The 13,878-nt window shown below is 54.2% G+C and overlaps 1 protein-coding gene across 2 annotated transcripts; it reads left to right on the top strand.

Annotated features, from left to right (window-relative positions):
- The first annotated feature begins 980 nt into the window (after window positions 1-980).
- Window positions 981-3,671, top strand: OTX2 (orthodenticle homeobox 2). 2 transcript variants are annotated; one of them, XM_059819756.1, is made up of 3 exons: window positions 981-1,077; window positions 1,505-1,656; window positions 3,051-3,671. In XM_059819756.1, the coding sequence occupies exons 1-3, from the start codon at window positions 981-983 to the stop codon at window positions 3,669-3,671; spliced, it is 870 nt and encodes a 289-aa protein (XP_059675739.1). The 2 variants fall into 2 exon arrangements, with proteins under 2 accessions (XP_059675739.1, XP_059675738.1); XM_059819755.1 differs by having other exon boundaries at window positions 1,484-1,656.
- Window positions 3,672-13,878: the final 10,207 nt, after the last annotated feature.

Here is a 13,878-nt window from a genome sequence, read left to right as displayed (position 1 = left end):
CTCGCTTTGGAGCGCCCGGCCCCGCCGGGGCGGCGAGCGGGGACCCGGGGGAACCGGAGCCGGAGCCGGGCCCGGGGGAGCCGCTCGCCCGCCCGCCCGCCGGGGCCGTCCCGGGGCCGCTCCCCACCGAGGTGTTTGTTTAGCTTCAGCTCCGTCATCAAGAGTTTCTTGAAAGCCTAATAAATCTGTTACTTGCCTCCAAATCTAATTACCCGGAGTACTAATTAGGTGCAAATGGCCGGTGGAAATTACTGCAGACGTGGACTGCTGGCGGTAGAGCAGAAAAGTTTGTCTCTTCCCGAGCGGGCATTTGAGCTCTGAAATGCAGCAACGTCGGGGGGAAGGGGTAAAGGGAGGGGGGGAAGGTTTGAATGTTGCCCAAACCTGGGATAATTAAAGTCCTTGCAAGAGACTAGGGGAGAGATAGGTTTCTTGAATTGTTTCTTTGTTTCTCACCCTTGGGCTTTGTTATCTGCATTATTTATTTAGCCGAGGGGTCCTTTGTGTCTGCCAATGGCCCCAATCAAGTTTTGCTTGAGACAATTAGCCGGTGCCCGGCCGGGAATCCTATGCAAATGCCCCGGGCTGCCGTACAATGCGGGCAGTTGAAGGCATGGGGGGGTTTTGTTCGGGCAGTAATTACTGGCTGGGCTGTGCCCCCCCGCCTCCCTCCCCTCCTCGCCCTTTTTTGGGAGAGATGCGTTTATCTAGTCAGTCTCTCCCAGCTCCCAAATCCGGCTGGGGTCCGGCTTTACGAGCTGGAGGATTTGACGGGGGAAGGCAGCGGGGATAAAAGCTGGGGGGGGGGCAGCAAGCTGGCCTGACACCCCCCCCCTTCCCTCCCCGTCTCGCCTCCGCAGGCACCTGGCGGCCCCCCCGCCCGACGGCACCCCCAGGCAGCGCCCGGGGCAGGCAGGGCGCTCGGGCGGCTCCCCCTCGCCCGAATTTCGGCCAACTCTCCTCCCCGCCACAACTTTAGCATGATGTCTTATCTTAAGCAACCACCTTATGCAGTCAATGGCCTGAGTCTCACAACCTCGGGCATGGATTTGTTGCATCCGTCCGTCGGTTATCCCGGTAAGTCACGTTTTTCTCCCTCTTTCCCCCCCCCCCCCCACTTCGCTCCCCCCCTTTTTTGCCCCACGGAGGAGAAGCCGCCGGGCTTTTGGAGGCACAACATGCCCAGGGACCGCGATGGCTGGGGTGGGTGGGGGGCGTGGGGTCTCCTTTTCTCCTCACCCTCAACTTTTTATCCGGGGAAGGGTCTGCAAAGAGGGGACACCCTCCTGCTTGGGGCGGGGGGGGAGATGCTCCAGATCCAGCCAGGGGAGATGGGGGGGAGGCATGGGAGGTGGGATTGCCGGGGTGGTGGCTGAGGGCTGGGGTGCGGGTCGCCTAGGCGAGGGGGGGAATGGGGGTGCCCCCTTGGGAAGGGGGCCGGAGGGGACCCAGGGGGCTGAGGGGCCGCTGACTGACAGCCGAGGGCCTCGGGCTCCTTTCGCAGCCACCCCCCGAAAGCAGCGGCGGGAGCGCACGACCTTCACCCGGGCGCAGCTGGACGTGCTGGAGGCCCTCTTCGCCAAGACCCGCTACCCCGACATCTTCATGCGGGAGGAGGTGGCGCTGAAAATCAACCTGCCCGAGTCCAGAGTGCAGGTAGGAAGCGGGGTGGCCCCCCAGACCCCTGCCTGTCCCCCCCCTCCATCCCGGCGAGCGGGGTTTGGGCTGGCCCGTGGCTGGCAGGGAGGCGAGGGGGCTGTTTTAGGGGATGGGGGCAGTCCTGGAGGGAGATCGGGTCCCTGTGGGGTGAAGGAGGCTGAGGGTGCAGGGGCGGATGGGGTGGCGATTTGCCTCCCCAGGGCTGGAGTGTGCCCCCCCCTTCCTCCCTGTGCGCTGGAGGGGGGGGGTGTTGTTGTGCAGCTCCCAGATCCCAGCTCCTGATCCCTCCGCGCCCCTCCCCAGCCCCTGTGGCCTCTGTGAGCTGGGGAGGGCTCCCCAGCATCCCCAGGCTCCGCACCGTGCCTTGCCCCGGGTCCCAGCTCCCAGCCTGTCCTGCAGGCGTTTGGGGCCCCTGCGGAAGCCATAAAGGATCCCCCCATCCCTAGGGATCCCTGCATCCCTGGAGCAGGGCTAGACTGGGATCCCCTTTCACACCAGTACAGACTGGGGGTTTCCTCTCCCTTTGAAGGGACTTTGATGAGCAAGAAGAGGCCTTGGCGGAGGGGACCCCTCTCCCGGCGCTGGGCTGTGTCTGCTCTGCAAGCAGCCTGCAGGGGCCCAATCCAGACAGCATTTTGGAGGTGCTGCTGGCAGGGCAGGAAGGGGGTCCTGGGAGCCTGCGCTCCCCCCAGCACGGATCCATGACACCCCTGCAGCCGGGGCCGGGTAGCTCCAAAGCCATCCCTCCCGCTCTCCTCCCTGTGAGCCTTCCCGAGGCTGCGTGGTGCCGTGGCCCCAGCGGAGCGTGGCCGCTGGGGACCGGGATCCCCCCACGCCAGACCCCAGCCTTCTCCCCACGAAAGCCCCCCGGCACCCCTCCTCCCCAGAGCCAGCCCCCTTGGTCCCTGCTAAAAAAGGGTTGGGGGGCTGGCCCTGGCTGGGGGTGAGAGCAGAGTCTGTTTAGAGGGTAAATGAGACATCTTTACCTGCCCCCCCCAACCACTGCCTCTGTTTCCCTCCCTTTCTGATGCTCTATTGTTTCTAATTAAGGGCTTGACTTCAATAGACCTTAAATGGTGATTCCTGGGGGTCCCCGGCTGGCAAACAGCAAATAAGGCCGCTTCCCCCCCTCCCCTTTCCCCCAAAAGTGACCTTATGAAGCAGTTTGATTTATCCGTTTCCACTTGTTATTACTGCTAATGATCTCAGGGAGGGTGAGCCCCGGAGCTTTTTTTCGTAGCAGCCTGCAACCCTCCGCTCGCCGGGGAGCGCTTTTAGTGCCCCCTCCCCGGTGAGGTCTCCCCGCCACCGGCTCTTTCCCCCCTCGGGTTTGCCTGCGCCTCCCTAACACCAGGCTTTTTCTCTCTCCCTCCCCGTCTCTCCGTCTCCAGGTGTGGTTTAAAAACCGCCGGGCCAAGTGCCGGCAGCAGCAGCAGCAGCAGCAGAACGGGGGCCAGAACAAGGTACGGCCAGCTAAAAAGAAGAATTCGCCCGCCCGGGAAGTGAGTTCGGAGAGCGGGACCAGCGGGCAGTTCACTCCCCCCTCCAGCACCTCGGTCCCCACCATTTCCAGCAGCAGTGCCCCCGTATCCATCTGGAGCCCAGCGTCCATCTCCCCGCTCTCAGACCCCCTGTCCACCTCTTCCTCCTGCATGCAGAGATCCTATCCTATGACCTACACCCAGGCATCAGGCTACAGCCAAGGATACGCTGGCTCGACCTCCTATTTCGGAGGGATGGACTGTGGATCTTACTTGACCCCTATGCACCACCAGCTTCCCGGACCGGGGGCCACCCTGAGTCCCATGGGTGCCAACGCGGTCACCAGCCACCTCAACCAGTCTCCAGCCTCCCTCTCCACCCAGGGCTATGGAGCCTCCAGTTTGGGCTTTAACTCCACCACCGATTGCTTGGATTATAAAGACCAAACCGCCTCCTGGAAGTTAAACTTCAATGCTGACTGCTTGGATTATAAGGACCAGACATCGTCATGGAAGTTCCAGGTTTTGTGAAGAACCTTTGTGATAACGAGAGAAATCGCGACGAGAACGAACAGGCTGGGCTGAACGCTCCAGTTTTAGTCAGGTCTTGGTTAAATTAAAGAGAAAAATAACTCAACGGACAAACAAACGAACAAAAAAACCGACAGCGACAAGAGGGGGACAGTGTTGGTGTGATCCCGTTCAGACTCATCTCCTGCTCAGACGCTCTGGAAAAGGAATAATAAAGAGGAAAAACAGAGGAGGAAGGCCTTAAACGGACAGATCATCTAGTGAGCAGAAAACAGACAGACCCATCTGTGTTCTTTCTAGTTTTAGGCAATTGTTGGGTTTCTTTGTTTGGAAGAGGTGGGAGATCGTCCCACCTACGGGCCAGTTTTAAAAAAAAAAAAAGTTTAAAAAAAAAAAAGTCTAGGTTTTTATTTCTTTTTTTGTGTGTGCGTGGAAAGATCCTTCACCCAGAGGTTTCCAATGTGTTAGCCAACCCTCGGTTAAAATATTCGGAATGGACAGCATCTCTCTTTTTCTCCCTCTTTTTCTCCCTCCCTCTTTCTTTCTCTCTCGCTCTCGAGCTCATCCAACTGTTTCATGCCCAACTTGCTCAAGTTGGCACCCGGAGAACTTGGTTCAGGGCTGTGTGGGTTGTGTGACTGATTGTCCTAGCTGCACTACTTTATTTAAAGATTAAAAAAAAAAGATAATGTTCATAAGGAGTCAATATGTAGTTTTTAAGAGACAATCAGTGTGTGTCTTATATAAATGGTACATCTGTGGTTTTTAATCTGTGCTAGACTTCAAAACTGTGATCTCCTGTATTGTATGCAACTATGAACTCTGCACCAGCGGGAGTTCTGCTGTGATTTAAATAGGTTATAATTATAAGTGAAATTCAGAGCAACTGAGTTACCTATTATCCTCTTTTAAAAAATAATAAAAAAATATATATTAAAAAAAAAAAGAGAAAAAACACAAAAATACAATCGCCTTTCACCTGAGGTGAACTGCACTGAAACTTTTTACAACAAACTGTCTCTGAATGAAAGAGAAAAGACCGAAAAAACCCCCACCCGGGGACATTAAACTCCTCTGGAGCTCACTTACTGCTGGCCATGCTGGCAGTAACCGTCAAATCCAACAGGACTTTGGGCAGTTGCTCTGACCTGGATGAATTTAAACCGAGAAATTCATTGTCGTTTATGCTTGCAGATGTTAACTGAAAAAAAAAAAAAAAGATATATATGCATAAACCTTTTTTTCCTGGATTTGGCAGATATGTATAATTATATTAAAATGGTTCTAGCACACTTGATGGTTGTCTTCCATTTTAATCGCATCCAGCGAGTGACGGAGAGGGGCGATGCCGTCTGCCGCAGGGATTTCTCGGTTGCAGCCAGGCGCGGGACCAGGAGGGTCCGGCTGCTTCTGCAGGGCCAAGACAAAGGGGGTTTTGCCGGTGGCTCCCCGAGGTCAAGGAAGCAAAACGAAGGGGGGATTATTTTATTTTTAATTTGTTTTTTTCGCAAAAAACATTCATGACAAACAGACCTTGGATAACGTGACCTTCCCACCCCCCACTTTCCCAAATCTCGTCCTGGGGAGGGATGCGTTTGCTCTGTGGGCTCCCGGGAGATGTGAGCCCCTGGTTGCGTTTGAAGAGAGCACTAAACTTTCCAGGCTGCTCCAGGGAGGAGAAGGGGGGACCTGGGAGCGATCAGGCAGCATCAGCCGAGCGGAGGTGCTGGGGAAGGAGGGGGACAAGTTTTTAAGCTACCACTCCGTGAGCTGAAGCCGCAGTGCCCTGTGATGCAGGATCAGGCCCTTCCCAAGCATCCCTGTTCTTGGTGGCTCTTTCTCTGTCCTTCTCCCTCTCCCCTTCCCGCGTGCATCGCTGGGGTCGCTTGAGCCCTGAACTCGGTTTGGATTTAACGCAGCAAAAAACCACGGACCTCTGGAAAGAGAGAGAGGCTGATAAAAGCACCCGCCACCATCCTGCTCCCTGTCACCGGCCGTCCTCCGCAGCTTGTCACCAGCACCCTCCTGCCTGCGAGTCACCTGGGGCCACCGGCGTGTGGCCACCATCACCCCACCGCCGGGGACCGGGGAGCACAAATGCCGCTGCCACCGCCCGCCGTCGCGGTGCCTCTCCGGCCATCCCTCGGCTTCGCATCCCCGCATCCCAAGCGGGCTGTCCCCCTCCTTGGGCACCGGCAATCCCTCTCCTTCCCACTGGCAATCCCTCTCCTTCCCACGGCGGCATTTATGTCCCCCGCCACCATGAGCAAAGATCAGCCTTTAAAATAAACACATCGGCCGGCTCTGAACAAGGGCGAGTTTTTACGCCGCTTCGTGTTAACGCTTGTCGGTCCGTGATTTTCTCATTTATTTTTTTTTTAATGGGAGGGTACGTGCAGGGAGGGATTGGGAAGCGCAAGGCAGCGCGGAGGCTGGAGCCGCCGGGGGTGGCTCGGATGGGTCCCCATCGCCGGCTGCTCCCAGGCAGCAGCGCGGAAAGTTTCATTTCTCCACTGATTTGGTTCAAACCAACAAAGTTTACCCACCTCAAAAAAAAAAAACCTATTAATGCAAAATACGATTGGAAAAAGCAAGTCCTTGCTGAACTGGGATGCAGCATCCCACCTGCCTGGAAAAGCTCTTTGTTTCCTGGGCTTTTGATTTTTTTTTTTTAAGAGCCTCTTTAAAACCTCTTTTCCCATTTTGTTTTTCCCATCTTATCTTCTACTTTTCTTTCCCAAGTGTTTCCCCGTCTGTCGGGGATAAGCTCCTCCGGCTACAGCTCCTTTTTATCAGAAAAAGCCAATTCATGGCAGGAATTTCTCTGAATTTTGCCTGGCTTTTTGCACTTTCCACATTTTCTCTACCTTTTTGTTTCTGGTTTTAATTTAAATGGGCACTCGTGTGGGCAAAGGGCACAATCCCAAGGTAAGCTGGCAAACGCAGAATATATATAAAGAGCGGTTTAACTCCTTTTCATTTTTAAACGTTTTAGGTCTCCCTTCCGACTGAATTAATTTCTCTGAACTCGGGCTGCGGGAGGCAATTCTGGATGCAATAAAATCGGGGGAAAAGCTGAGGGGACCACGTCGGTTTAGTGTTGGAAAGCCAGATTTAGGGGCAAAGAGCTGATTAGAAGGGTATTTGATTTAAGGTGTCCCCCCAGCCCCCCAAAAATATACGTATAAGGGGATCCTCCCCTGTTCTGCAGGGTGACATTTCCACCACAGGAAAAAAAAAGACAACCCAAAATTGAAAAAGCAGAAAACCAGGAGGGAAGTCTTGACCCCAACCACAGCGGAGCTGCCTCAAATGCCGGCTCTGTCTCCTCTGCCTGCACCCTGCCTGCTCCCTGCCTGATGCCCTGCCGGATCCCTGCCTGCTCCTTGTCTGATCCCCTCCTGCTCCTGCTCTGCTCCCCCCTCCATTCACCTGCCTGCCCCTGCCCACAGACTGCCTGCTCCCTGCCTGCCCCTTACCCACTCCTTACCCACTCCCTGCCCGCTCCTTACCCTCTCCCTGCCCGCTCCCTGCCTGCTCCTTACCCACTCCTTACCCACTCCTTACCCACTCCCTGCCTGCCCCTTACCCACTCCTTACCCACTCCCTGCCCGCTCCTTACCCACTCCCTGCCCCGCTCCCTGCCTGCTCCTTACCCACTCCTTACCCACCTCCTTACCCACTCCCTGCCCACTCCCTGCCTGCTCCTTACCCACTCCTTACCCACTCCTTACCCTCTCCCTGCCCGCTCCCTGCCTGCTCCTTACCCACATCCTTACCCACTCCCCTGCCCACTCCCTGCCTGCCCCTTACCCACTCCTTACCCACTCCCTGCCTGCTCCTTACCCACTCCTTACCCACTCCTTACCCACTCCCTGCCTGCTCCTTACCCACTCCTTACCCACTCCTTACCCACTCCCTGCCTGCTCCCTGCCTGCTCCTTACCCACTCCTTACCCACTCCCCTGCCCACTCCCTGCCTGCTCCTTACCCACTCTTACCCACTCCCTGCCTGCTCCCTGCCTGCTCCTTACCCACTCCTTATCCTCTCCCTGCCCACTCCCTGCCTGCCCCTTACCCACTCCTTACCCACTCCCTGCCCACTCCTTACCTCTCCCTGCCCACTCCCTGCCTGCTCCTTACCCACTCCTTACCCACTCCCTGCCCGCTCCCTGCCTGCTCCTTACCCACTCCTTACCCACTCCCTGCCCACTCCTTACCCTCTCCCTGCCCACTCCTGCCTGCTCCTTACCCACTCCTTACCCACTCCCTGCCTGCTCCCTGCCTGCTCCTTACCCACTCCTTACCCACTCCTTACCCACATCCCTGCCCACTCCTTACCACTCCCTGCCCGCTCCCTGCCTGCTCCTTACCCACTCCTTACCCACTCCCTGCCTGCCCCTTACCCACTCCTTACCCACTCCTTACCCACATCCTTACCCACTCCCTGCCCACTCCTTACCCATTCCTGCTCACTCCCTGCCTGCCCCTTACCCACTCCCTGCCCGCTCCTGCCTGCTCCTTGCCAGCACCAGCCCACACTCCCAGTCTCTGACCAGTAACCAGCCCTAACCCAGGCGGCTCTGCTCCCACCCCAGGCTGAGCCAGCCCAGGAAGCCCCAAAACAGGGACAAGTTTTGGGTGATTGATTGCATTTCCAGGAGGAGTGCGGGGCTGGGGAGCACTGCAGGTTTCCAAGGAGATGGGGGGAGAGCGACTGAAAAAAGCCAGATTTAGGATTCACAGCAGAGCTTCCTCACCTGGTACTAGGGGGGCACAGGGACCCCGAAATCCCCCACTCACAGCCCTGGCACTGCCCTTACCTGGTGTTTGGGGGGGTGATGGGGATAGGGCTGGAGGGTTGGGTATGGGTTTGGGAGGTTGGGTTTGGGAGGGTTGGGTTTGGGTCTGGAAGGTTAGAAGAGGATTGGGAATATCAGGTATGGATATGGGTTTGGGGTTTGGAGGGCTGGGTAAGGTCTGGGCTTGGGTTTGGCTTGGTTTGGGTCCTGGACCTCATCCAGTTTTGGGACTGAAAGGAGAGTGGGGACCCCAGAAGGGCCCCACCCTCTGTCCCCAATTTCCCAAAGGGCAGGGGAGGACAGGTCCCCCCACCCCCTGGGGCCACGCAGGCTGAGGGTTTGGGGAGGCAACCCCAGAAGGTAACCCGCCATGTTCGGAGGGGGGCCAGGGCCTCCCTCACCCCCAGGCTGTGCTGGGGCTGTCATCTGGGGAGGGGGCACCTCTGCTCCCCCCTCCCAGCCCTGCAGGGTGCAGGGACCGAGGGGGTGCGCAGGGCTCAGAGCCTCCACACATGCACCCCCCTCCCCGCATACACCCCCCCACATATACACGCACAGAGCAGAAGTTGCATTTCTATAACAGAATATAGCATGAATGCTTATATCAATGCATATGCATAAACAGATATAGCATGCAAATGCATATATAAATGCATGCCTATGAATGCATATAGCATAAATGCACATATCAGTGCCTGTCTATAAATGCACGTGGCACCAATGCATATGGCATAAATGCAGATATTAATGCACATCATAAATGTCTACTGCATGAATGCACATATGTATAAACGCATATAGCACAGATGGATATAGTGATGCCTGTAGCACCAGTGCCTGCAGGTGTGAGGCGCTCTGGGAGTGCTGGGGTGAAGGGCCAGGGCCCTGGGGGGGGCTGGGGGGCGTCAGGGCTTGGTGTCGGGACTGCCTGGGCTGGAAACAGAAGGAAAGAAAAGGAGGAAGGAAGGGAAGGAAGGAAGGAAGGAAGGAGAGAGCGAGAGAAGAAAGAAAGAAAGAAGAAAGAAGAAAGAGAAGGAAAAGGCAAGAAGAAAGGAAAAAAGGGAAGGAAGGGAAGGGAAGGAAGGAAGGAAGGGAAGGAAGGGAAGGGAAGGGAAGGGAAGAAGGGAAGGGAAGGAAGGAAAGGAAAGAAAGGAAAGGAAAGAGAAAGAAAGGAAAGGAAAGGAAAGGAAAGGAAAGGAAAGGAAAGGAAAGGAAAGGAAAGGAAAGGAAAGGAAAGAAAGGAAAGGAAAGGAAAGGAAAGGAAAGGAAAGGAAAGGAAAGGAAAGGAAAGGAAAGGAAAGGAAAGGAAAGGAAAGGAAAGGAAAGGAAAGGAAAGGAAAGGAAAGGAAAGGAAAGGAAAAAGGAGAGAAGACAGAAAAAGACAGAGGGGAAGGGGAAACACCTTTCAGCAGTTCCAGCTGCTGGGACTGCCCAGTGTCTCCCTGCTGCTGTTATTGCTGCTGCACCTCTGTGCTGGGGCAGAGCAGAGGGAGGTGATGGTGGTGAGGAGAAGAGGTGGGTGAAGAGATAGATAAATATATAAATGCTGCACAAGCTGTTAAAATCTGCTCTGAGAGTCAATTTTGACTTTTAGGCTCATGAACCATTAATAAAAATCTCCTTATACTCAAATGGCTCTCAAATGCCATGATAGCGGATTACAAACTCCTAATGGAGATACTGTATGATCAAATATTCTCTAAGCAGCAAGGTCTAACATACCGGGGGTGGCCGGGCCACCTGATTATCAGCTTATCAGCAAATACTTCTTAGTGCGGGATGTGCCAAAAAGGAAGTGTCTTCCTCGTTGCAGTCCCTTCCCCATTCTTCATTTAAACAGATTTGGGAATGGCATCATGTGGTCTGGGGACTGTAGGATGACCTGTGACAATGACATCCCCACGTGCGGGGCTGCACATGGCACTGTCATGGGGCTTGACCCCAGTCTTGGGTTTTCCCTGTTGGAGATGCAGAGTTGGAGGCACCAGTGGGGACTCCCCTTCAGGGTCCCAGTGCACAGAGAAAACACCTTCCTTGGTCTCGGATACCTCCTGGTGACACTCAGCCCTTGCCACTGTATGTGATGTATAAGTACTTGGTGATGAAACAAGTTGGAAGGCCGAGGTAGCATCATTATAGGGAGAGTGAGAGGAGCGAAGGTGCCTCTGTGAGACCAGAGACTTCCTTACAGAGATCCCTACGGAACTAATTGCTGGAAAAACTGGACTGTATTTCTGTTGTTTTCTGTTTTCAAGGAGGAGCTGGTTCTTGCCTTGCCTCCCCTCACATGCTCACAGGTAGGGACCATAATATTTATTCTCATGTGGCTGCTGGTAACAAGAAATGAAATAGTTCTGCCAGAGTTGCTGTTGCTTAGAAAATGCTTCGTCTAGCCCTCCATGGGGGGCAACTCACCCCGCAGAGCCCTGTGCCCTGGGAGGGCCTGGGACCGGGCTGGAGAGGGAGGAGAGGGCACGAGGGAGCAGGGAGGGCAACTTACCTCCTTTATGCTTCAGAAAATATATTTTAAAAGTCCTTTCTGGTCTGTAACCTTTCCAACAGGGCTCACGTTTTGTGTGTGCGTACAGCACCTAGCACAGAGTGGCTGCGGGCCTCGCAGCGGTGCTCCCACCCTCCCTTGCCATTAATAGCCTGCTCAGAGATGATTTAATTCCCAGTTTGCTGAAGTAACGACAAAGGAGAGTTTTCAAGACTTGAAGCATTTTTGGCTTTCCCAAAGGAGGTTGTGAGGTCGGAATGTCAATGCCAAGAAGAAGAAATTTCCTACTGACCTGCTTTGATTCACTTGTGACTTTTCGGTAAGGCTGGCTACCTACCTTGTGTTTCCCAGCACCAGCCTTCGGATGCAGCGAGGATGCCCATGCTGGGCTGCCTTTCTCGTCCCTCCCCTGAGCAGGGGGGCGAGACAGCCCTGGTGCCCACGCTGTGTTTCGCACCAGGGCTGGGTCCTCCTGCATCCTCATTCCCTTTAGAAGTGACAAATTGCTTTTGCTTTCAGAGATAGTTTAAAGCAGAGGCGAAGCTGATTTATCTCTTGATGTTACTGTTAAAAGCAAAGTGTCCCTCCATCCCTGCAAGCCTGTCCCTTCGTGCCACGGTGGGGGAAGGACAGGTAACTGTGCTCTGCTGTGTCTCACTGATTTTTGGGGAACCCATGGGCCATGGCAGCTCCTCCATAGGATGTGGGGCTGCAGGTTTGACCCCTTGGGATAATCAAGCTCCTCTCTGTTAGCGACATACCTGGAGGGAATCATGTCTGGGGAGTTACTGCAGGCTGCTCTGGGTGAGGGTATCGCCCCAGGGGCTGCAGACCTGCAAAGGAGGAGTCAGGATTAAAGGGAGTGTGGTGAGTTGTGAGGGTGTTTGTTCAGTGTCGCGCAGAGGAGGCAGCGAGGGCTTGGCTTTATTTAACATTTTTATTAGCAATGTGAAAGAGCACGCAGGCAGAATTGTTAAACGCCAAATCACCAGAGCTGGTGAAGGGAGAGAAGTGATAGAAAGAGGCACCCAGAGGATGGAGAGCTTGGCAAAGAAAAGCAGAGCTGGGTGGCAAAGGACAAGTAAATGCATCTGGAGAGATAACCAGAGCGATTCAGCATCCCTGCAGGAGGAAGGTGTTTGGAAAGCCAGGCCATGCATGGGCTGGTGAGCGCTAAGCCCTCCTGACAGCTATGAGGTTGCAGGAGCTGGGGTGGTGGGATGGTAAGAAGGGTGATGGACTCTAGTGGGAACCCAAAAGGCTTCAGCCCTGGGTCAGTGGGGGGATGAGGGCAAGGACATTGCCACTGAAATCCCCAAATCAGGTGGGAGAGGAGACCTCTGCTGAAATGATGATGTCCAGTCTCAGGGCCAGGCTTTGAAACGGAAAGTGGAGGATTAGAAAGGGTTCAGAAAGAGCCATGAAAGCAACTCAGAGAGTAGGGAACCTGCTTGGCAGAAGGGTACCTGGGGAGATCCTGTCAATCCTGGTTTGTATCAGCCTGGCATCCTGGCCTGTATTAGAAACAGTGTGGCAGCAGGAGTAGGGAAGTGATCGTCCCCTGTACTCAGCACTGATGAGGCTGCACCTTGAATCCTGTGTTCAGTTTTGGGCCCCTCACTACAAGAAGGACATTGAGGTGCTGGAGCGTGTCCAGAGAAGGGCAACAAGGCTGGTGAGGGCTTTGGAGCACAAGCTTTATGAGTTTGAGAGAACTGGGGTTGTTTAACCTGGAAAAGAGGAAGCTGAGGGGAGACCTTATTGCTCTCTACAACTACTTGGAAGGAGGTTGTAGAGACGTGGGAGCTGGTCTCTTCCCCCAAGTGACAAGTGATAGGACAAGAGGAAATGGCCACAAGTTGCACCAGGGAAGGTTTAGATTGGATATTAGGAAAAACTTCTTCACCGAAAGGGTTGTCAGGCATTGGAACAGGCTGCCCAGGGAGGTGGTTGAGCCACCATTCCTGGAGGTGTTTAAAAGAAGTGTGGATGAGGCACTTAGGGACATGGTTTAGTGGTGGACTTGGCAGTGTTAGGTTAATGGTTGGACTCGATGATCTTAAAGGTCTTTTCCAACCTAAAAGATTCTGTGATTCTATGAATGTATGGAGTTATCCAAGAGAAGGTTGAGATGATGTAAGTATATTCAGTGAGTGGAGAGTATTACATGAAAGACAAAAAACGCGTGTTTATCCATCTGGTAACAGTACCCAGGTTGACAGGTTAAAACAAGATTAATCCAAACTGGACATCAGAGGCAAATAAAAGTTATCAGCTGAAACAAACTGCCTTAGGACATGGAAGATACGCAGGATTTTTGAAGTATTACAGTCAAATAACTGACTGCCTTTCTAAAAGATATGCAGTAGGTGTTTACTCCTGTCCATAATTACTTAAAATACGGTATGGCACATCCCTTACTGAAACCATCCAGGCTACTCTGCTGTTTCAGGGCTATGTGTAGGACTTTTTAGAGGATGGAGTATTCACCAGATGTTTCCTAGGAAAATTTGCTTCTAGACCATCTTTGGACATAGCAAATCAAACACAGATGGTTTAGCAGAGAGCTGAGAGATGGGCACCAGAGATCAGGGTACCAGTGGTACAGGTAGCCTGTGCTGCTGAGATTTGTATTATCGTAGGACCTCCAGGCTGTAGGACCTCCAGGCTGATGGCACATCCAAGACAAGTGTGGCAGAAGCATGGCATGCTCTCGGTGTCTGGCCTTTCCCACGTGCATGGAAGTGACCGTCTGCAGTGGAACAAGGGCAGTCTCCCACTGCTAGCCTGAGGTGACCTGGTGTTGAGAAACGTCTTGCAAGAATTTCCTGAAGCAGTTTGGCTCAGCCCTGCTGCATCACTGCTCTTTCTTTTTTCCTTTGGCCGCTCTCTCTCCCACTGCCTCC

Source organism: Gavia stellata, chromosome 7, assembly GCF_030936135.1.
Source record: "Gavia stellata isolate bGavSte3 chromosome 7, bGavSte3.hap2, whole genome shotgun sequence".
Lineage (NCBI taxonomy): Eukaryota > Metazoa > Chordata > Aves > Gaviiformes > Gaviidae > Gavia > Gavia stellata.
The sequence above is the reverse complement of the archived record's forward strand: the minus strand, read 5'-3'. Positions and strand labels throughout refer to the sequence as shown.

Bases quoted from the DNA above. Each gene is read 5' to 3' on its own strand.
- OTX2 (XM_059819755.1), top strand. From the start codon at position 981: ATGATGTCTTATCTTAAGCAACCACCTTATGCAGTCAATGGCCTGAGT. The intron at 1,078-1,483 runs GTAAGTCACGTT...CTGACAGCCGAG, and splicing joins TCCGTCCGTCGGTTATCCCG to GGCCTCGGGCTCCTTTCGCA. The intron at 1,657-3,050 runs GTAGGAAGCGGG...CTCCGTCTCCAG, and splicing joins TGCCCGAGTCCAGAGTGCAG to GTGTGGTTTAAAAACCGCCG.